Source organism: Sminthopsis crassicaudata, chromosome 4, assembly GCF_048593235.1.
Source record: "Sminthopsis crassicaudata isolate SCR6 chromosome 4, ASM4859323v1, whole genome shotgun sequence".
NCBI classification, from domain to species: domain Eukaryota; kingdom Metazoa; phylum Chordata; class Mammalia; order Dasyuromorphia; family Dasyuridae; genus Sminthopsis; species Sminthopsis crassicaudata.
In genome coordinates, this window is record NC_133620.1 from 269,928,610 (window position 1) to 269,951,219 (window position 22,610).

At 34.9% G+C, this 22,610-nt stretch overlaps 1 protein-coding gene across 1 annotated transcript in view; it reads right to left on the reverse strand.

Moving 5' to 3' along the window:
- OPN5 (opsin 5) overlaps positions 1–17,850 on the reverse strand; it is a 54,244-nt gene extending 36,394 nt beyond the window's left edge. Inside the window, exons 1-2 of the mRNA XM_074265434.1 lie at positions 17,722–17,850; positions 343–498 (exon numbers count right to left, since the gene is read on the reverse strand). Of these exons, the coding sequence (XP_074121535.1) occupies positions 343–472 (130 nt within the window). The 5' untranslated portion in view covers positions 473–498; positions 17,722–17,850. The remainder of the gene's footprint in view (positions 1–342; positions 499–17,721) is intronic.
- Positions 17,851–22,610: the final 4,760 nt, after the last annotated feature.

Genomic DNA, 22,610 nt, shown 5'->3' on the forward strand with positions numbered 1-22,610 from the left:
TCATAATGGGTCATCTAGGAGGTACAGATAAAATGCCTGAACAATATCTGATTTTTTCCCACTATTATCATAATGCCTTTCTAATCTAATCCTCTCCCATTAGACTAATACGCCAATTTTCTTTTTTTATTCTCCTCTTTCTAATTTGTCATTCATACACACACACACACACACACACACACACACACACACACACACACACACACCTCTTTCCTCCCACAAATTATAATAATACATAACAATGGAGTTTTCATAAAGAGACTTTTGATTTGTCCCCTAAGATTTCTTATGATCTATTCATCTTTTTTGCCTCCCTTTCACAAAAGAATCAGGAAGTCTTACCTATTATGGTTAAATAGAAACCAGCTACTAAGTCAGCTTCCCAGGAGAGTTTGGATGCAAAAGGGTCTCCATCCCGAAGATAGTGTGGAATGTAGTCATCTTGAGGTGGGACACTGTGGTTTAATGCCATGCTGCTCTTGTGCCAACAGTATCTATCTGAAAAGCAAATCAAAACAGTTCTCAGCAGATTAATATAAACCAACTTGAAATACCAAACAATCTAATGCTTCCTAAGAACTTGGAAAAAATCATCATAAGAAAAAAGTGCTAGGAATTTTCATTGGTTAAGAAACTAATGAAGAACTCATAGGGGGGCAGTAAGATATGCTAACTTTTTTAAAAATAGAACATCAAATTAGTCAGTGACCATTTAATAATTCCAATCCACATAGCAGCAATAATAGCTATAAAAATAGGAGGTATGATGTAGAAGAAGGAAGAATGGCCTAGGAATCAATATATATTTCATAGTATAGGGATGGAGGGAAATCTTCAAGGACATCTAGTCTGAATACCTTTCACTTCACTTAACATAAAGAAGAAGAAAGAAGAACAACAACAACAAAGAGAAAGAGGAGAAGATAGAAGAGGAGGGGAAGAAGAGGGGAAGAAGAGGAGGGGGAAAAGAAGAGGGGAAGGAAGGAAGAGAGAAGGGAGAAAGAGAAGAAGGAAAGAAGAGAGAGGAAGGGAAAGATGGGAATGGAAAGAAAGAGAGAAAGAAAGGAGGGAAGGAGGGAGTGAGTGAGAGAGGAGGAAGGAAGGAAGGAAGGAAGGCAGGGAGAGAAGGAAGGAAGGAAGGAAAGGAGGGAGGAAGTGACATGGCTTGCCCAATGTCAGAACAGCAGGAAATTGAAGTGACAAGATTTGAACCCAGATTCTCTGACTTCAAATCCAGAATTCTTTCCAATGAACCATATATCACCACATATTCTATTCTGATTTCCTTTGTTTTTACACAAAATTGTACTTCCTTTTACATATATTTCCTTGTTTATAAATACCTCACTGAGTTAAAAGGGTGAAAACTAAAAATCACAAGTATAAGTGTACTAAGCAGAAATTTATTTTTCTACATATCTTAACTGTATCATTGTATTAAGATTGTAAAGCTTTTGTGGTTTTTGACCTAGGTGGTAGCAATGGTTAAGGTGGAAACATTAAGTTTGCTCTACTACCATCAATTTGCCACCATATCTCAAAATCATCCTTCCATCTGACTTACAGCTATCCTTCAATTAAAATATCAGCTCCTTGTAAGCAATGATTATCTTTTCTATTTGTATGCTCAGAACATAACACAGTGCTTGATACACAACAAACTCTTAAAATGCTTTCTTTTCCATTCACTGGAAATTATACTTTTGCTTAGGCTTCTCATGAAAATGCCACACTACTTATAATGATATGCTTTTCTATGGGACAATAAAAAGATCCTAGATATGGCCTCTTTCCCAAATCTTTTTGTAAAAACCCATGTGAATGTGAGTTGTTTTATAATTATTATATTTACTATAACAATAATAATCATTATTTCTATTTGCAGTGATGACATGGGGGTAAGATTAAAACGTACAAAATACAATCAATCAGTCAATAAAGATTGAATCTTTCTTACTCTTCAAAAAATTGAAGAAAAATAGCCCATGTTCTTTGATTACATTGGGAAATGATTTTTTACTAGCTCATGAGTAAAATAACCCTTTTATTCTACAACCCAAATGCAATTAAATTCTCAGTTTTCTAGTTTGAAAATTATCAAGGGCCCCAATTCCTTACAACCTGCCTCAGATTTCTCACTTTAGGTCACTTTTTCACTAGAAGGTAGTCAAGGGAAGGAGACAGTGAAACAAATTTTTTCTTTTTTCTTTTTTTTGAGGCTGGGGTTAAGTGACTTGCCCAGGGTCACACAGCTAGGAAGTGTTAAGTGTCTGAGACCAGATTTGAGCTGGGGTCCTCCTGAATTCAAGGCTGGTGCTCTATCCACTGAGCCACCTAGCTGCCCCAATAATTTTTTTCTCCTTCTGTTTGCAAATCTTACAAAAAGTAAGAAAGGGTAGGTTAGGGATAAAGATAAAGGTGGTGATTAGAAGAGGGAAGTGAGAAAGGGAGCTTAAAAGAAATGGAGAGAAAGGAAGGGGATGAGAGGAGAGGAAAATTATTTATTCATTTAGTCTTTATTTATACACCTATTATATTATATGTGAGCTTGATATTTCCCCTAATAGAATATCTATTGAATGATTGAGATTCAATGGATTGAGGAAAGGGAGATGACAAATAAGAAAAAAAAAATAATAGCAGGAAAAAGAGAAGAATTAGTAAGGAGAATGAGAAGGAAAAGAAAGAAGACAAGAAGAAGGTTGAAAGATGAGCAAACAAGTCTGCTAGGAGTGATAGGTTTGTGGATTACTGAAAAACAAATAATATATTTTTGAATCCTGGAATTCTCTTCCTCTTTCTTTTAAAAACAAAAAGATTTGCCCCAGAAAAGGGCCCCTTCCTTTGTTGGGCTCTCTGCTAACGTAGAAGCTGCTTAGGAAGGCCAAATCACAAATCATAACTAACTTTAATTCTCCTTTTGACTGAGCCTGCAAGATCTCTGCAGTGCAGTAAGTCAGGAAAGACAATTATGTTGCTGTTGTTCTTAACCAAAGCCAACTTTGGTTGCTGCAAAATTAATGTGATTGACTGCATTCTGAATCCCCTTAATTACAGGTTCAGTCAACTTGCCCTAAATAATCCTGGTTCTAAATAAGCTCAAAGAATGCTGCCTGGGAGGAGAAGGAGGGAAGTGGACTCTGAGTTTGAACACAAGCTGCATATGATTCCATGGAGGAGCAGTACACTACATGAAGGTGACTCCACTCCTGAAACAGAGAAAGAAACAGGAAAAGGATGTCACACCACTCCCTACAAAGATGAGTTAAGGAAATTATCCAAACATATCTCCCTTACAATCCCATACCATGGCCTGAAATTCTCAATAGTGGAATTACTAAGGATCCCGCAACAAAGATAAGGGCATTGTTTGCAGAAGGCCCCTATTAAACTATCTCTATGTTCTCTGGAAGTCTCATAGCCATCTTTTGTTTTGTTTCCTTTGTTGCATTCAGCTTTGTTGCCTTGGAAAACTCAATTTATCTAGTGTGAAGAGTATAAGATAAAAGGCAGGAAACTTGATAGCCACAAGTTCTAGGTGAATAGCAGCAATTTGGGGCCTGAGTAGGAGGTCTTAGTAGGATCCTTTAGTATCAAGTAGTATCTGGGGTTCAGGGCAGGAAGGACAAAGCAATAATGATAATGAAAAAAAGAAAAGGGGCTCAGAATGGAAAAAAAAAAAAAAGGAAGGAAGAAGAGGAGGAAGAGAAGATCAAAAAAGTTTAAGAAGTGGAAGTAAGAAGAGTGTACCAAAAACAGGTTGTTACTGTTTCAGTTTTGTCAAGGGCCAACTCTGCTGGCTAAGAAGGAAAAAGGAAGATTGAGATGGTAAGAATCTGTTCCAAAATAGAACCAGATTTAAAAAAAAAAAAAAAGAGGCCCATCAAAATCTACCTTTAGACTTGCTTGCTAATAAGGAGGAAGGAAGGAAGGAAGGAAGGAAGGAAGGAAGGAAGGAAGGAAGGAAGGAAGGAAGGAAGGAAGGAAGGAAGGAAGGAAGGAAGGAAGGAAGGAAGGAAGGAAGGAAGGAAGGAAGGAAGGGAGGAAGGAAAGAGAGAGGGAGGGAAGAAATGGAGAGATGGAAGAAGAAAGGCTATAAAATATTACAATTGGAAGGTACTTAGAGTTTATCTAATACAACTCATTACTGAATAGAAATTCTCTCTCCAACATCTACAACAAATGGTAAAGCATAAAGAATTAAATGTAACTTAGCAACTGTACTTGAAGACCTCCAGTGATGGGAAACTCACTATTTTTTTTACCTGATCATTTTATATTTGAACAGCTCTATTTATTAGGAAGTTTCCTTTGTATCGGGTCAAAATTGATCTCTCAACAACATCTACATAGTTTTCCTAGTTCTAGTTTCAAACAAATTCAATCTTTCTTTTAACAACTTTTCAAATGCATGAAGATAAAAGATCTTCCCTGTCTCAACCCCAACTCCAAGACAACCCCAAATTTTCTCTTTTGGGGGGGCAAAGCATTCCCTTCTTCCTTCAATCAATCATCATGTTTTTTATCTCCTCCATTAGCTTCTCTACTCTCTTTTGTATATTTTCAGTTTACTCATGTCCTTCTAAAAGGTAGAACCCAGATGCAGACTAGACCTGTTCTCTCTAAATAAAATTAAGTTAGAGAAGAAATGTGGTATAGTGGGTAAAAGCATTATTTATGAGTCAAAAGATCTTGCTTTGAATACTATCTCTGTCATTGACTAGCTCTGTGATCTTGAGTAAATTATAGAACCCCTCATCTTCAAAGGAGAGTAAGAATTGAAGATCTCCAAATGACTAAGTCATTTCTAAAATTCCTTCCAAATCCAACATTCTATGATTCTACGAGAACAAATACAACATATATGTTCTGGAAATATGTATCTGAATGGGAGAAGAGTGGCAAGACCTCAGGTGGGCAATGTGAAGTTCCATACTGAATATCCAATTAGTAATCTGCCTTCTACATTTCTTTTGAAGTTCTATTATAAAGTGAAATCCTAGAAATCAAAAGACACAATACACTTCTTGATTCACAATTTGATTCATTGTGTTAGGATGATGCTAAAGAAAAAAAATCTGCTGATATGCTTTGAGAGATTTCTTGACGACAGGGAGGGAAGTTGAGAGGAGATGTAATGTTGGAGAAATATGTTACTTGATTTAAAAGATTTCACTAGATGGGAGCTATCCAAGCCTCTGTAAGATTAATAGGGTGTGATCTATGATTTTGACAGCAGATGGAACCATTGAGTTTTGTAGAAAATCATTTAGCAATTGGTAAGGATTAGGCAAAGTAAATGTTTATTTCACCTGAAAGAGTCCATTTGAACTAGCTAAATAGAAAAACAGATTCAAATAATGTATGAACAATAAGTTTTACTTTCAGTACTTTTATATAAGTGTACATGTCTATATATGTATGTGTTTGTGTGCACATATATATAAAAATCATGATTTTCTCAGTCACCATCAAGAAAAATGGTCTCCTACAGTCAGTCAGTAAGACATATTTAGACTGGGCAGTTGGAATTGTAAGCCAATAAAAAAGGCCAGTTTAAGGAAATTTTAAATCTCTCTATCATAAATAGTAAATTCTGGGGACAGTTAGGTGGCACAGTGGATAGAGCACCAGCCTTGAATTCAGGAGGACCCGAGTTCAAATCTGGTCTCAGACACTTAACACTTCCTAACTGTGTGACCCTGGGCAAGCCACTTAACCCCAGCCTCAGAAAAAGAAAAAAAAAAAAAAATAGTAAATTCTTGGATAGGTAGATAGATACATAGATACATAGATATATAGATAGATACATAGATCACTTTGTATCTTTGAATTTGCATTCTTTCTCCATACCAAAGAAGGATCAAACTCTTTAACCCAATATTCATGGCTGCTTACAGTCTGGCATCACCCACCTGGTGATACTTGGTATCTCTATCTTCATCTATTATAGCTGCTTTTTGGAACTTAAAATGTAGGCTCTTTGAGGGCAAGGATTATTTTTGCCCTTCTCTGTAAGCACAGTGTTATAAGTTCTTGTTGATTAACTGATAGATTGATTTGTAAAAAAGAAGCAAATCAACTAATAAAATCAAAAGCAATAGGTATTTATCATGGAACATTTTACCTTACACAATAGAAGGTACTTGAAACACCCTTGGAAGGAACAAAGAAGAGAAGCAAGGACAAGAATATGTCAGTATATGTCAGAATATGTCAGATTCCTGAAGAACAAGGCGACATCAGGTTCTTCAAGCAGGAAGGAAATGTATCCCATTCAGTCGGGAACTTGCCTAAGACAATCTTAGGGTCACAGCAAGAGAAAGAAGGGGGTTAATGTTTATGCAAGAGACTTCTAGCAGACCCCACAACCAAATTATATCAGAATGTTTACTTATCCTTGATCAGTGAAGAAACCTAGGGTCTTCCCATGACAAGGTAGCTTTACCATGCAGAAAAGGGCCATGTGTTCTGTGAAGAATAGGGCCTCATTTAGGAACATATGATTAATTCTCCTTTCAATGTAAGAGACAAGTAATTGTCAATTTGAAAGGAAACTACAAGTTTCTAGCAAGGAAGATTCTTTCCATATATGGTGGGAATGGGGATTCTGGAGAAGGGGCAAGACTGAGATTAATAGTAGGGGGAAAGGAGTGTCTATAGAAAACCAAAGATAGCCAGAAAGGCCAGATCCACAGAATGGGAGGATTATGTTATATTGTTTTTCTAGGCTACCCAATTTTCAATGTGGCATCCTGGCTAGAGAGACAATCTCAATACCAGAAAGACCTCTGAAACATTCTAGTTTTGTGACCAAGGACAAGTCATTTTACTAATCTAAGCAATTGTCAAAAATTCTTATAATTTTGACTAGTATTAGGAGAAGATTTTGACTAGTATTAGGAGAAGGAATTTCCTCTTTTAGGAGTTCCCAATAGCTTTGGAATCACAGGTCCAGTCCCTAGGCTACTCTCACATTTCTCTATTCCATATAGTCGATGTTTCATCAGCAGCTGGGTGGAAGGGGGCAATGGATAGAGTTCCAGGCCTGAAGTCAGAAAGACTCATCTTGTTGAGTTCAAATCCAGACTCAGACACTCACTAACTATGTGACCTTGGACAAATCACTTAGCCCTGTTTACTTCAGTTTCCTCATCTGTTAAATAAGCCAGAGAAGGAAATACCAAATCATTCCAGTATTTCATGAAGAGAACCCCAAACAGGGTCACAAAGAGTCAAACATGGCTGAAAACAAATGAGCAATATGCTTCCAGCAAACTGGACTCATTATCTTACCTTTACCCCTAAACATTCCCTATACTTTCTCACCTCCTTGTTTTTTACCCAGTTCCCTTTTCTTCTTTCCTGTTTATTGAATTTCTATATAAATAGTATTACTTCTGTGAACTCTACTCTGATCTTCCTAGTCAATAAGTACTTCTCCCCCTTAATACTCACCTAACACTTGGTATTTTACTTAGGTATTTAATATTTATCATTATGAATTACTGTTTTTTGTCTTTGCAACTATATACAAGATGCTGAAGTAGAATATTGCCTCATATAAATTCCCCACCAACCCCTAAACTTAAGCTCCATGAGGGCAGGAACTATTTTTTATCTAAATATTGTATCTCTTCAAGCACCTAGAACAGTTTTATGCATACAATATGCACTCAATAGATATTTTTGCTAGACCCTTTTTTGAGGGAAATTAAACTTAAGTTATTGCAAAGATTTCACTTGTCTCAATATAGCCAGATATTGGCAAAATTGTGGAAGACTGTGATTATAGTACTCCACCCAGCTTCCCTTTTTGAACCCTTTCTTTGTCCTGTCTTGTCTCTTATTACTCTCCAGCTGTCCTAAACTCTGTCCTCCCAGCCACCTAAACTAATTCTCAATAAAGGATTTGATACTATAAATTAACTATGTCCATCTAGTGATACCTTAATCCAATCTAATGATATACTTAATTAAAAAGCAGAGCAGATGAGCTGAGAGAATAGGAAGTTAACAAGTTTTTCCCAGAACTCTAAGGAGTACACATGAGCCCTGCCCTATTCTAAAGGCTGCCTGAAGGCAGAATATGAAGGTAGGGAGAGTCTGAGCCATTAAACTAATTATAAAAGTAATCAGTCATAATATGAGTGCTATGCTAGGTTTGAAAAAGTAGGAAAAGCAAAGCTATAAGAATCCTCTTCATAGCAGAGCAACATAACCTGATAGGGGAGAAGGAGGAATCTCCTCATGTATTTGTGCTCCTCCATTTTGTGTCTGTAGGTAAAGTCTATCATACATAAGAAAAGTACATCATACAATTTTGAACCAGAAAGAACATCAGAGGCTAACTAATCTAACCACATCATTTTACAACTAAGCAAACTGAGGCCTAGAGAAAGTAAAAGGTTTACCCAGAGCAAGTATTTTAACCATGCTGCTCTGATAACAGAAGCAATAAACATTGATTAAGACCTACTACATGCCAGTCACCATGCTAGGCCTAGAGAACATAAAAAGAAGTTGTCATTTCAGATTCTTCATGATCTCATTTGGCTTTTTCTTGATTAAAAATATTAGAATAGTTTGTCCTTTTCTTCTTCAAAACACTTTTACAAATGAGGAAACAGAGGGAAATAGGATTAAGTGATTAGGAAATGTCTGAGGCTAGATTTGAACTCAGGAAGATGAGTCTTCCTGACCTCAGGTCCAGCATCCTATGCATTGTGGTGCTGTCTAGCTGCCCCATGGGGGACATAAAGAAGAAAACAAAATAGTATGGGCCCTCAAGGAACTTATATTCTATTGGGGTCTAGCAATATGTCCACAAATAAAGAATAATATTATATGATATGAAATATAATAATATACAAAATCTGAGGAAAAGATAGTACTAAATAACAGATCAGGATTCATGGCTTTTTCTTCTGCAACTTATTGTTCTGTGCTGGAATATATTTGTTGAGGCTGAGGACCATAGAAGAAAACATGATAGGTAGAGTATTAGACAAAAGATCTGAGTTCAAATCCCATCTAAACATTTATTTATTAGCTGCATGATCCTGGACTTAACCCCTCTCTACCTTAGTTAAGTGCTTGCAATCATTAGAAAATTTAGCTATTAATACTAGTAGTATAACCAGCAAGCTGGAAAGAAAATGACTACCACTATATCAGTTGCAGCTGGGTTCTTTACAATTCCTTCTGAGCTCTTCCTTATTTTCCCAACTAACAATTCCCAAGGGAGAAACCTCAGACTCCTGAAAGTCAGTATATGCAAGCCAATCTCTAAATATAAAAGAAAGTTTATCACTTCTAAAGAAATTTTGAGAAGAGATTGGGTTTGGAATTGGTTTTTTGGGGGGAGGGCTGAGAGTGGAGAGAGGGTTGGACAGCAAAGACTTTTCGGTATAACCAGTCCAATTTGTTAAGTACTTATTGATTACCTATTATGTCCAAACTCATTTCTAGGTATTTGGAATAGAAAGACAAAAGTCAACGCAATCCCTCCCTCAATGATTTTGCTGTAAAGATCTACTATTTATGCTATCTATGGCTAAGGCTGCCTCTGACTTGCTTCCCATATACTCAGCCCTCTAAACATTATGACTCAGATCAAAGCCATAAATCCAGGGTCCCAGTGCTACAAGTATTTTATAAGCCCTTTTAGAAAATCACCAAATGCTCCCTTTTTTTTTTTTTTTTTTTTTTTTGCCAAAGGGTCTTACAAACACTGATTAAAATCATCTAGCCAACTGCTCTGGGGGAAAATAATGTTGCTACAGATAGAGTTGTTCTAAAAAAGCTTCTTTTGAATTATATTGTTGAACAGGAGACTATTTTTCTTTTCCCCAAAGGAAAGGATAAATTCTTCTTTATGTCAACATAAACCTGGAGGAAGAACATCTTATGGAAACACCAATCACAAGTTAGACTTAAACATTCAATGCTGTAACCCTAGCTAAAACATAAGCCAATTCCCATATAATAGCATTTGTATTTAATCTTTCTTATTATTTATGTGAATATTGTTGCTTATGAATAAAACATCAAGTGTAGAGGGCAGAAGAAATTTAAAGGATCTAGAATTAATAGGATACCCTCTGTCACTTGGTAATTCCTGTTTTATGTTGTAACTGAGCATATTTAGCTTTAAGTTAAAATAATCCCTTTGGTGCCTTCCTTCTCTCCTTCACTTTCTCCTTTCTTTCTTCTTTCTTTTCCTCCTTTGAATGAATATTAATGAAGTACCCTGATATAGGCACAGTGCTCTCCTAGGTGCTGTGAGAGATACCAAGTTTAAATAAAGTAGGGGCTTTGTACTCATTAGATCATACTATATCTTACAGAATACAAAATAGTGGGGGTCTAGCAATATGTCCACAAGTAAAGAATAATATTATAATATAATATGATATGATATGAAATATAATATAATATACAAAGTCTGAGGAAAGGATAATACTAAATAACAGGATCAGGATTCATGGCTTTTTCTTCTGTAACTTATTATTCTGTGATGGAATATATTTGTTGAAGCTGAGGACCATAGTAGAAAACATGATAGGTAGAGTATTAGACAAAAGATCTGAGTTCAAATCCCATCTAAACATTTATTTATTAGCTATATGATCCTAGACAATACAATTGCCTTGGGAATTCTGATTAATTAAATTACCAACCACAACTCCAAAGGAAAGATGATTAAACTATGTCCACCTCTGGGTAAGAAAGTAATGGTCTAGTGTATAGATCAAGGCACATTTTCTTTGGCTTTTTTCTATTCTTTCTTTTTTGGAGAGACAATGAGGGGATAGCAGGTACATGGTTAATGTAGGAATTGTTTTGTAAGATTGTACATAATTGTATAGGTTTTGTTTTTCTTACTTTCTCAATGAATGGCAAAGGGGAAATGGATAGAAATAATTAGGAACTGAAAATAAAAAAGTTGATTTTTTTTTAATGAGAGGAAGAAACAGAACATCAAGATTTTGACTAAGGATCAATGCTATTCATATTTAATGAAATCAAAATGGACAACAAAAAGGTATATTCTGAACTACTAGGGGTAGAAAGAGATTTGTTTCTCAAATGTAATTAAATCATGTATTGAAAGCTGAAAGAGAAATAAAGGTCATTGAATATAATACCCCCATTTTCCAAGTGAAGAAACAGGTTCAGAAAAAATGAGTGACTTGCCCAAATCATACAGAGAGTAGATGTCTGAAACAAAATTCAAATCTAGGTTTTTCTGAGTAGGTCCATCATAATATTGACCTATATAACATTATATTGACTCTTTTTGCATTAGATGACTTTTCAAAATATCCTATGAATTTGTGATTTGAGTTATAGTGTGTCTCAAGTAATTTCCATGAGAATAGCCCTGAGTAAGCCCTAATATCCTCTAATATCTGTCTAGGGGGGGCAGCTAGATGGCGCAGTGAATAGAGCATCAGCCTTGAATTCAGGAGGACCCGAGTTCAAATCTGGTCAGACACTTAACACTTCCTAGCTGTGTGACCCTGGGCAAGTCACTTAACCTCAGCCTCAGACAAAAAAAAAAAAAAAAAAAAAAAAAAAAATCTGTCTAGAGTCCAGAATAGGACACAGTAGTTCCTCTGTATTCTGTCCCAATCAGGCCACATCTGAAGTCACAGTTTAGAAAAGAAATTGACATGCTTGAAGTCAACAATTATGGTAAAGAGTCTGTAGAATATGTTTATATTAGCAGTTTGAAGGAATTAGGGATATATAGCCTAGAGAAGAGAAAAATCAGGGGAAGGCAGAGGATATGATAATTTCTTCAAATATTTGAAAGGCTGTCAGAGAATGAGGAATTAGATTGTTTCTGTTTATTCTTGCTATTCACTTCCCATGACACTCTAACATTATATCTCCCAAACCTGTCTCTTTGTACTGATGCCCCCCCATACCTGGAATGCTCCTCCCCCAATATTTATATCTCTTGGAATTTTGAGTTTTCTGTCAAGCTTAGCTCAAACACCATCTACTAAGTCTTTCCTGATCCCCCTTGCTTTGAGTTTCTCTCTTTTGCCAAATTACTTTGCATTTATCATATATATTTACATATATATGTATACACACACACACACATAAATATAACAAGATAGAGAGTTGGATAGATAGATATTAGGTAGGTAGATAGATAGATAGATAGATAGATAGATAGATAGATAGAAAGAAAGAAAGAAAGAAAAAACGTAGGGTACTTCAGGACAGGGATGGTTTTATTTTTGTAACATATGGCTAGCACATGCATAGTGCATGATGCTTTATTAGAGTTTAATCAGTTAATTGATTGTTTGGTATTAGAGTGCTGAACTAGGAAAGAGCAATTTAATGAAAATTGTAGAAAAGTAGGTTCTTACTTGTTTAAAAAAAAACAACTTCCTAGCTATTAGAAATACCCTAAATAAGAAGAGAAACACCCTTGGAGTTGATGTGTTGCCCCTCACTAAAGATCTTCAAGTGAAGTCTAAAGGACATTCATTGGGAATATTATAGAAAGTTGGAAAAGTAAGTTGGAAAAGATAATCTTTGACGTTCCATCTAATTCTAAAATAATATGACTTTCAGTGCTCTTAAATACAGTATTCTAATCAAAGGTCTGCCAATTGCTGAAAAAAAAAATTCCTAAAAAATCTCAGCATCCTTTGTATGAGAGCAAGCTGCAAACCTCATTCCAATGAAAGGAGTTATTTTGGACTCTTTCCTGGTTTTGAAATCAAAGCAATAAAATAAATTAACTAAAAACTCAGATTTGAGTTATGAGAATTAATCTAAAAACCTCATTTTCCAGGACTGGAGAATAAAATAAAATTAACTAAATCTCATGCAGGGCCAGAACCAATTTCTTTAAGAAAATTGAATGTTCCTTTAAATTAAATATTTAGTAAATGCAAAAAGAGGCAAATAAATATTCTATCCCTGGGGGAATTACAATGGTTAGATAAAGGGAAATAGTATAGATTCTGTTCCATCTCTTTATGCATTCTTATAGTTTTCAAATTATTGCTGGGATTCTGATTTTTCTCATTTACAAAATAATGGGATTCAACCAGATGATCCAATGTCTCTTCTAGTTCTGACAATCTATGATTTTATGAGATTTACTACTCCCTGCCTAGCAAAAAGCTATTTCATAAGAAGGGTAGGATATGGGAACAGTTATTGTGGATGGAAAAGCAGAGGTTGGGAAAAGTATAGGACAAAGAAAGCTACCTAAAGAAAGGAGAATCAGCTTTGGGGAGCCATGGAGAATATAGAAGTAACAATAGGACACTGCAGATATTGTCATTAAAAAAATGGGGGAAAATATGATGAAGTAAGTAGATACTTTGCCTCATACTCAAAAGTATTAATTAGTTAATTAAAATATAAATAATAATACAAATAAAATTTACATTTAGGCCTAGGATTGGCAACTTCTGCAGAAGATAAGAGATCTTCTCTCTCTCCCTTGAAGCTTGGTGGTATATTCCTCCTCCCTTTCCAATTCTCTTTTATGTATTGTCTTTTCCCATTAGAATATAAGGGTTATTTGAGGTTAGGGACTATCTTACTTGCTTGTATTTGTAAAAACTTAACAAATGCTTTCTCTAGCTATTTTTCTAGGTGTTTATGATCAGAGAAGCTGAATTCAAATCTCTCCTTTGTCTTGACTACCTATGTAACCTAAAACATACTATCATATCTCTCTAAGCCTTAATTCCCTCATTTGTAAAATAATAAAACTCATTTCCCTCTTTAGACAATTACTAAATTTCCCATAAACCTATGATCTTATGATTTATCCCTGTCAAACTTGATTTTATTAGACTTGACACTATGTTCTAGCCTCTCAAATGTTTCAGGATCTTAACTATCATTCATCTAATATGTTGAATCTCTTTCCCAAACAAATGGGAAATGGCCATATCTTTGGAAAAACTTGAGAATGTTTCCTTAATTAGGGAAAACCTATCTCAGTTATCAAAGGGAAAAAGAATTTAAGTGTTTTTGGTATCCTAACTAATATCTTGGGGACTTTCATAAAGCTTCAGTAAGGTGTACATATTGGCCATGAAGCAAATACAAACTTACTAAGTATGTCCTATATGTCAGGCATTATGGTAGGTACTGGGAATAGGTAATAAAGCATCCCTTTCTCTTAAGGAGTTAACATTCTAATGTTAGAAATATGCATATGTATTAATTATACATACACACATAAATATACATATATATATATATATATATATATTTGTTATTTTGAGTCTGATCACTGTCTACAAATTTCATGTTTCTTGGAATTCCTCACATTTCCTCAGAATTCCAACACAATGGTGTTCCATGGCTTTCATATGCTTCAGTTCAGCTATTTCCCACTTAGTGAGCACCTATTTTGTGTAGGATACTTTGTTTCTATTACAAAGAATGTATAATATACATTTTTTAATCATTCATCTTGCAATTCCAGCATGATTTTTCACTTTACCAGAGGTGACAAAAACATGGCCCTGAGTCATATATAGCTCACGATACTCTTGCATTAGTCATGTTATTCTTTCTGGACAACATTTTCTTCCATGTATTTTAAGTAACAGATTTATAAATTTGGAATTAGTGTCATCACACTAAACTATTCACTTTAAAAATTTCCCTGGGTTTTCAGAATGAAGTGTTATCTCCTAACATTAAGCCGGGTTTTTTTGTGGCCAAGACACTCCTGTCAAAAGTGTTGCAGAAACCAATGGGAGTGGGAAAGTCCCTGTATTTGAAGTCAGAAAATCTAGATTCCAGTTCTTATTTACTTTGCTATCTACATGGCCCTAGGCAAGTAACCTCTTCTCTTTGACCTTAATTTTTTCATACGTAAAATAAGATACTAAAATTAACTTTGAATTCTTCTCCAATTCTAAATCCACAGGGATCCTGATCCCTGAAGATCAGAAATCTGAAAACAAACTCATTATGACATTTTCTTTAAAGCTGACTGAACACTATTTGAAAGATTAATTCTAGATATAAGGTACTCTGAACCAACACTGAAGAGGCTGAATGGCCTTTATCTCTAATTTTATACCAATGAAGCAAAATGTCACTAGAGATGTAGATACACATCCACACCATATGCTATTAACAAGAGATAAATGATGAGCTACAAATTGAAAAGTATATTTCTCAGCTTGGTCAGTGACAATGGATACAGTAAAGACAACATCATTTTTTCCACAAAACAAAATGAGAAAGATAACTACTAACTAAATTTGTCAAGCTTTCTTAAAATCTTGTGTAAGGAGGGCAGAACCATCAGTGAGGAAAATATTCAATGCCAATTACAGCTGGTAGCTTCTGCTTAAAGAAAATTGGGAGAGGAAAACATGACGAACTTAAAATCAGAGCTTGGGTATTCTTAGGCTTTTGTTTTTAAGTTAAGGGTAATATAACTCATTACTCTTTCAAACCTTGTTTTAACCTCTCAGGAACTTCCAAAGAAATATTTTTAAATTAAATATCTTTTCCCTTCAGCTTACTTCTCCAGACAAAAGGAAGATCTGCTATTTTAGCTGCCTTCAAGAAAGGAATATACTTCTTTCTTACACTGTTTATATGTACGAGGTGACAGTTGGAAGATAGAATTATTTTTAATTTGATGGAATAATATTTGAATTTATCCAATCCCAACCATTTATTTCATAGATGAGGAAACTGAGGTCAGGAATGGAAAAATGATTTGGCCAAAAGTTTGCTATTCCTTGAAGCCCTTCCATCTAAGACTACTACTTCCATCTACTACTACTACTACTACTACTACTACTACTACTACTACTACTACTACTACTACTACTACTACTACTACTATTACTACTACTACTACTACTACTATTACTACTACTACTAGCACCACTACTGCTACCACTACTACTATTACTACTTCATCTACTACTATTGGTACTATTACTAATATTACTACTTCTGATATTCATTGTTAATAATAAATAATAGCTAATTATATATGTATATGTGTGTACATATATTATCTCATTTAACCAAACAACATTACTAAATGCCAGGATGGATAACAAGTGACAGTAAATTCCAAAATCAAAACCAGGACTCCAGAAGTCCTTACTGCTCTTTTTTAAAAAAAGTCACTTTATCTATAAACAATACTTAAGCTAGAAGTAATCTTTGCTTGGACATATGCTATGGTAATTATATGTCCTTATTCATCTCTCAAACTTTTGCTACAAAATGTGATTAGACAGAAATGAAATCTATGAAATAGGGTCCTTACATAGTCCTGTCTCTAAGAGGTTCTATACAATTTCTTTTTGTCTCATGCCCTCATCCAGAGTTGTCCCTGGGAAACTCCGAATTTGACTTGTTTTAACCCTGCTCAGACTTCAAAAGAATATATTTCCCATTGAAGATAATAGATTTAGAGTTGGGATTTATGCCTTCATTTTACAGATAAGGAAACAGAAATCCAGAAAGTTAGAGACAGCGTAGTAGCATAGTAAATTGATCTGACTTTGATACCAAAACTCACTTGTGGCCAAGTCTCATCTGTGACTTACGCTGTCTGGTCCAGTGTCCCATTTCATCTTTATCAATGCTTTAGGAAACTTACTGCATATACAAGTGGCAGATAAAATGCCAACAAATATATGTTGGTAAAGGAGATTCCTGGAAGCACTCAATGCTACTAAAATTATATGCCTTATCCATATCTATTCTCACAGATAAAAATGGACAGGATTTAAACCCAGTTCCCCTGACTCAAGAGCTAAATAGTTTTTTGATTGTCTCACATTGCCCTTCTCAATAGATATGGGTAAAAGCATGCAAGCCAACAATACTGGACATTTCTATGAGTAGCAAATTATTTTCTTTGTTTCACTCTTTCTAAATTTGAATGATCAGGTTTTAAATTATACCCTCTACTGTACCACTTTTCACAAGTGATCAGGATGGTGTCCTGAAAAAGGATGGTCAATATAAAATACTTTGAAGGATTTGGAGTCACCAAGGTTCTTAGTTTCTTCTATAAAAATAATAACAACCTTTCTCTGAAAAGAAAAAAATAAGCTATTGAACCAAGAACAACCTGCCTGTAGAAGGTGACAAATATACTTTGGCAGGAAAATGAGGAAGATCATTTTTACAGCCCCATATTTTACTACTATTAAGTGATTTGCCTTACTCTCAATTTAAAAGGAAAAAAAAAACAGTCATCGCTGTCTTAAAGTTGATTGTTAGAAGTACACTCTCCCCCCACCCCAAACCTAGTATTCAAGTAACAGGAAAAATACCTAATTGCTTGGTCAGTTACACACTAGTATTTTGAATGCCAATCTACAGAAACCATACCTACACAAGGTAATAGATTTAGAGTTAGAAAGGACCTGAAAGGGCATCAAATACACCACCTCCTTTTTATAGATGAATAGAAAAATTAAATAATAGACCCAGGGTTACACAGTGACAAAGACCCACACCTCCTGATTTTAAAATTAGTGCTCTTCCTACCCCTGAATCTTCTTATAAGGACACAAAATTAAAGATGATAAAATAATATAATTTCCAGGCCCTTAAACATGCTTCCTGCCTATATCACAATGTTGGTCATCTGTACAAAAATAATCCTTGCAAAATTTTAAATTCAAGCATTCTATTCCTCTTAGTCCTCCCCTTTCCCCAATTTAAACTTACCAATATGAGGACTTTCAAAACTGAAGTTTCTTTCTCTGGGTTTCTAACTGGAATTAGAGTTCATCAGCTTTGCTTTATTGGATCTTCATTTCACAGATCAATGTTTGAAGTTGTCTGAGCATCGGCTGGTCTTGGACTTTATCACACCAAAGATTTTCAGTTTCTCATCATCTTCTTTGCTCTCTCCTCCCTTCCCCAGGCAGACTTATGAACAACCAATCACATCTTCAGAAAAAAAAATCTAATCTCTGAATTATGGAAAGAAAGGCAATTTTTGGAAGCTGAACTAATCAATCACACACACGCGCGCATACACACACACACACACACACACACACACACACACACCATCACATGTTCATTTCAGCCATCAGAAAATATGTGTGGTATTTGGGCAAAAAAGAAAAAAAATCATTAAATATGCTTCTAATGACTCAAAGTGTAGTGTTTTTTTATCCACAAATTTCAGATCTCAGGTATTGAAACCTAAAAGTACTTGTGGGTTTTGGTTTTGTTTTGTTTTTTTTTTTTAATTTCTTGAGGTTTCTTTTAAGTTCCAAGATACTCTTTTCAATTAGTCAACATAAAAGCTTTTTAATTCACTTTCAATATGAAAAAAGACAAGTACATGAAGATTATTTTTATTTCAAATCAAATATCCATTTGTGTCTTGCAACCAACCCTAGTCTTTTCTCAGAATACATTATAAGTTGCTACTACTCTTCTTATCACTAGTATCATTGCACAATTTTCAGAGGTAAAGTTAGCAAGGCTAAGGGAGAGAAAAATAGAAACTAAAATGGCTTGTAACACTTCATTAAGAGTTTCTTTCTTTCTTTTTTCTCTTTAGTTGGGCCTATTGGTCAATAAATTTAGGAAAATTTAAATTCCTGAAAAGAAGTGGTATAGCATACGTCTTCTAATCCAGACTGAAATTCTCATCTAAGAATCTAAGTTCCCAAAGTTCTCAGAGTAGACATTTGAAATGCCTTTTTTCCCAATGTTTAAATTAAATATTTTCCATCAACATCTGTTAAAATCTCCAAAATGAGGTAAGAGATGAAACAATAAGGAAATATGGTAGAAAAGTGGAAATATGACTTCTGTTAATTCTACATCAAAAACAAACACTATTGGAGAAGGAAATCTTGGACTTCCAGTTGTCACCATTTACTAGACATTTGAACTCAGAAAGTTATTCTATTTCTCTGGGCCCAAAAGTTTTCATCACAGCAGTGAAGACAGTATTGATAGAATACTAAGCCTACATTCAGGTAGAGCTGAGTTTATATCTTTTCTCTATTATATACATCAATAAAAGGAAAACTTCTTGAAGTAATTATCTCACTTTTCTATTCATAGCATTTACTGTACATTGCCTGACATATAGTAAGAATATAATCAGTGCTTGATGATTGACAATTTAACCTGAGCAAATCACTTGATGTCCATGCGCTTCAGCCATCTTTCTAGGATTTATCCACTAAATCATAAGTTGGCATCTACTTTGGTGGAAAAAATTCCCATATCCTCAATTCCCACTGAGATCCTAGGTCTTTCATACATTTAAAATACTAGCAACTTCACAGGAGGGTTGGGAGACTTGAATAGGGGTCTAATTTTTTAAAACGAATTTTAAAGCCTCAAACAAAAATGAAGTTCCTATTTGGTCAATCAAGTTCATTTCAAAATTTTTGAATCTTGATCTTGAGATCTGTTTAACATTTTGAAGTCACCACATAATTTGAAGACTTGTGCAATGAACAGACTTTAAAGATTGCCTGTTTAACTCAAGAAATAGCTTGATTCAATAGGATAGGCAGATAATCAATCTCTCTCTCTCTCTCTCTCTCTCTCTCTCTCTCTCTCTCTCTCTCTCTCTCTCTCTCTCTCTCGGTGTGGCTGTATGTCTCTCTATGTATGTGTGTGTCTGTGTTTCTTAATATCTCTCTATCAGTTTTTTTTTTCTGTTTCCCCTCTCTCTTTCCCCCTCTTTCTCTCTGTCTCTCTTTGTCTGGCTTTTTCTGGCTCTCTCTCTGTCTCTGTCTCTCTATTTGTCTCTTTCTGTCTGTCAGTCTCTATGTGTCTCTATAATTCTCTATCTCTGTCTCTCTCTATCTCTTTCTCTTCTCTGTCTCTTCTCCTTTCCCTCTCTCTTTTTCTCTCCCTCTCCATTTATCTCTCTCTTTTCTCCTTGTATCTGTCTATCTGTGTCAATAGAAATTAGGTAAGCCATCCTAGGTATTTAGGTTTTCATCTTCTCTCATTGTGCTTATTACTTTGGGGGGAAAAAAAATAATTCTGAGGATTCAAAAAATCTTCACATAGACTTGTTGAGTTGGCAGCCCACCTTCCTTCTAAAGATCAAGTCCAACAATCTTTGATTGACAGTAAATTCCAAGGCTGTGAATGGACTTGATGAACACTTTCATTACTTTTTACAAAGAAAGAAAACAAAAACATGAGTGAACCTACTATTCATTTATACATGGAATAATCTGTGTCACCCACCAGGTGGCACTAGAAGCTTGAGCTACACCAGCTCACTCAAACTTGGCTATACACTATGTCCTGCTAACTATACATTAATAGTCTCCTGCTCCATATATCTATACACTCCTTATGATGAAATGGGAGAAAGTAGCAATTACTGAGATACCCTAAGGCTACTTGGCCTAGGGAATATCACAGAAAATGTTGGCCAATCTGTTGGTCAGTGAATTGTAGAACTCAATGATGGGAATTACCCTTCCCCTACCATTCCTCAGTTGTATCTCTAAATCATAATATTAGCATAACAAGCTAATCTTCATTTCTCTTTCTACATTATCTCCTTGATTCTGCTAGATTTCTCCTGAAATTAGCCTGATGTCAAACAGCATAATAAATCTTTGCCCCTTAACTTGGAAATAAACTGAGCCTGTGAATTCTTTCACCAAATCCACAATAATAATCAGGAGGACCCTAATCTTGTCTTTTTCCTCAATGCTTATGCTTCCTGGTTTACATTTACATCTAAATTTGTGAACTAATTTCCTATAAATAAATTACCGTAAACCATTCCCTACTCATTTGTTTCCCTTCTCAGCATAACAAATTAATGGATATGTTGAATAAGGATTGCATTCATGGTTTGATTCTGAACTTAGAATTCTGTGATAACTACAAAGAATTCATTCATTCAAAACTTAGAATAAGTAATTTACTGCAACAATATTGAAAGTAAATTACAAACACATTAACATCCACAGGAGCTTAAGTACTCACTTTTTTAGAGGCTGGTTTTCCAATTCATCTACTCTTTTGTATCTTGCCCTTTGTTTTTACAATGAAGAAAACTGCACCCTAGAGAAAGAGGTCTTTCTAGATTCAGGTCATTCATCATTCTTGTTCTCAGAAATCAAGATGGGGATTGGGAGTAAAAATATCAGCTTGCCATAATCAGTTTACTTCTCAGCAGCCAATTTTTACCAATTGAATCTAGCTGTTTGAAACAGGTTGGTTCCTAGAAAATCATCTGCTACACTTTACTAAGTCAATCTCTGTTTTTAAAAATTATCTTCTGATGAAAAATAGATGCATCCTAGATGATAGTGAAATCAAGACCAAGAATAAAAGAGAAAAAGCAAGAGACAACCAAGCTCTACATCTGCACATTTAAAAGAAAAATTCATATCAAATATCTCTGAAAAAAATTCAAAGGGAGAATAAGCAGACTCAAGAAAATGACTACAATAATGTAAAGAACAATAAAACAAATTGGAATGCTATTTAATTTAAATGGCTAAACTCAACCCAGGTGAAGAATTGAGAAAATGTATCTTCTCTTCATTACAGAGATGGTAGATTAGGAATAAGAATACATTGTTAGCAACAACTCATATATTAATTAGTATTACTAAATTACTTTTTCTCTTTCAATTTTTCATTTTTGGTTACAGAAGTCAGCTTCCATTTCTGGCTTTGTAATAGGAAAGAGAGTGGAGATATTCTGAAATAAATAAATAAAATAAATAAGATACAACAAGAGTCATCGATATTTTTTTTTAGTTTTACCAGAGTCCAACTTCTGAAAACTAGCCTATTTTAGATGGTATTTCCTTCTAGTCTCTATAACTCTACATTTTCAATTTTCCTTAGTACCTATGATCCAAAAGATGCAGAGGTAGGATATGAACCATTAAACTCTTTCAGTTGAATGGAGTATAGCTTCTAGGGGAAACAATAGTAAGAAGGTCTTATCCTACCCCCACTCGCCAACCTTAAAGTGCTTCTATTCTAACAATCTATCAATGATTCTAAAATCTTCTGGCTTTAGAATTAATGATCCTGAGGACCTCCTGAACTTAGAATGCTATTGTTCTAACAATCTGTCCATCAAAGATTATAAAAGTCTTCTGGTCTAATAATATACTATTTCTTCCCTTAGACTTTAAGGAAGATATATTAGTGATCCTGAGACCCTCTGACCTTAGAGTACTATTGTTCTGTCAATCTGTCTGTCAATGATTCTAAAGTTTTCTGACCTTAGAATAGCCCCACAAACATTGCTGACTGTTGGATACATAATCTGCTGGTCAGTGATAACCAAATTCCTAAGACCACTTTTCAGTTCTACCTCTAGGCCATAAAATTATCAAATAAGTAACTAACTTTTCCTATAAATTTGTCTCCTTGCCCTTGGTTCTTTGCTAAATTCTTTTGAAACTTAGCCTGCTTCAATTGGCATTACAATAAACTTTGCCCCTTCACTTGAAGATGGGTTCAAGCCTGCAAATTCTTTCAAGACACCTTGCAACACCAGTCTGCATGCCCAACCTTTTGAGGTCACTTCTGAACCCCAACAAGTTGATTGCTGATTCATGTATGAAAAATGCTTTACCTAATAA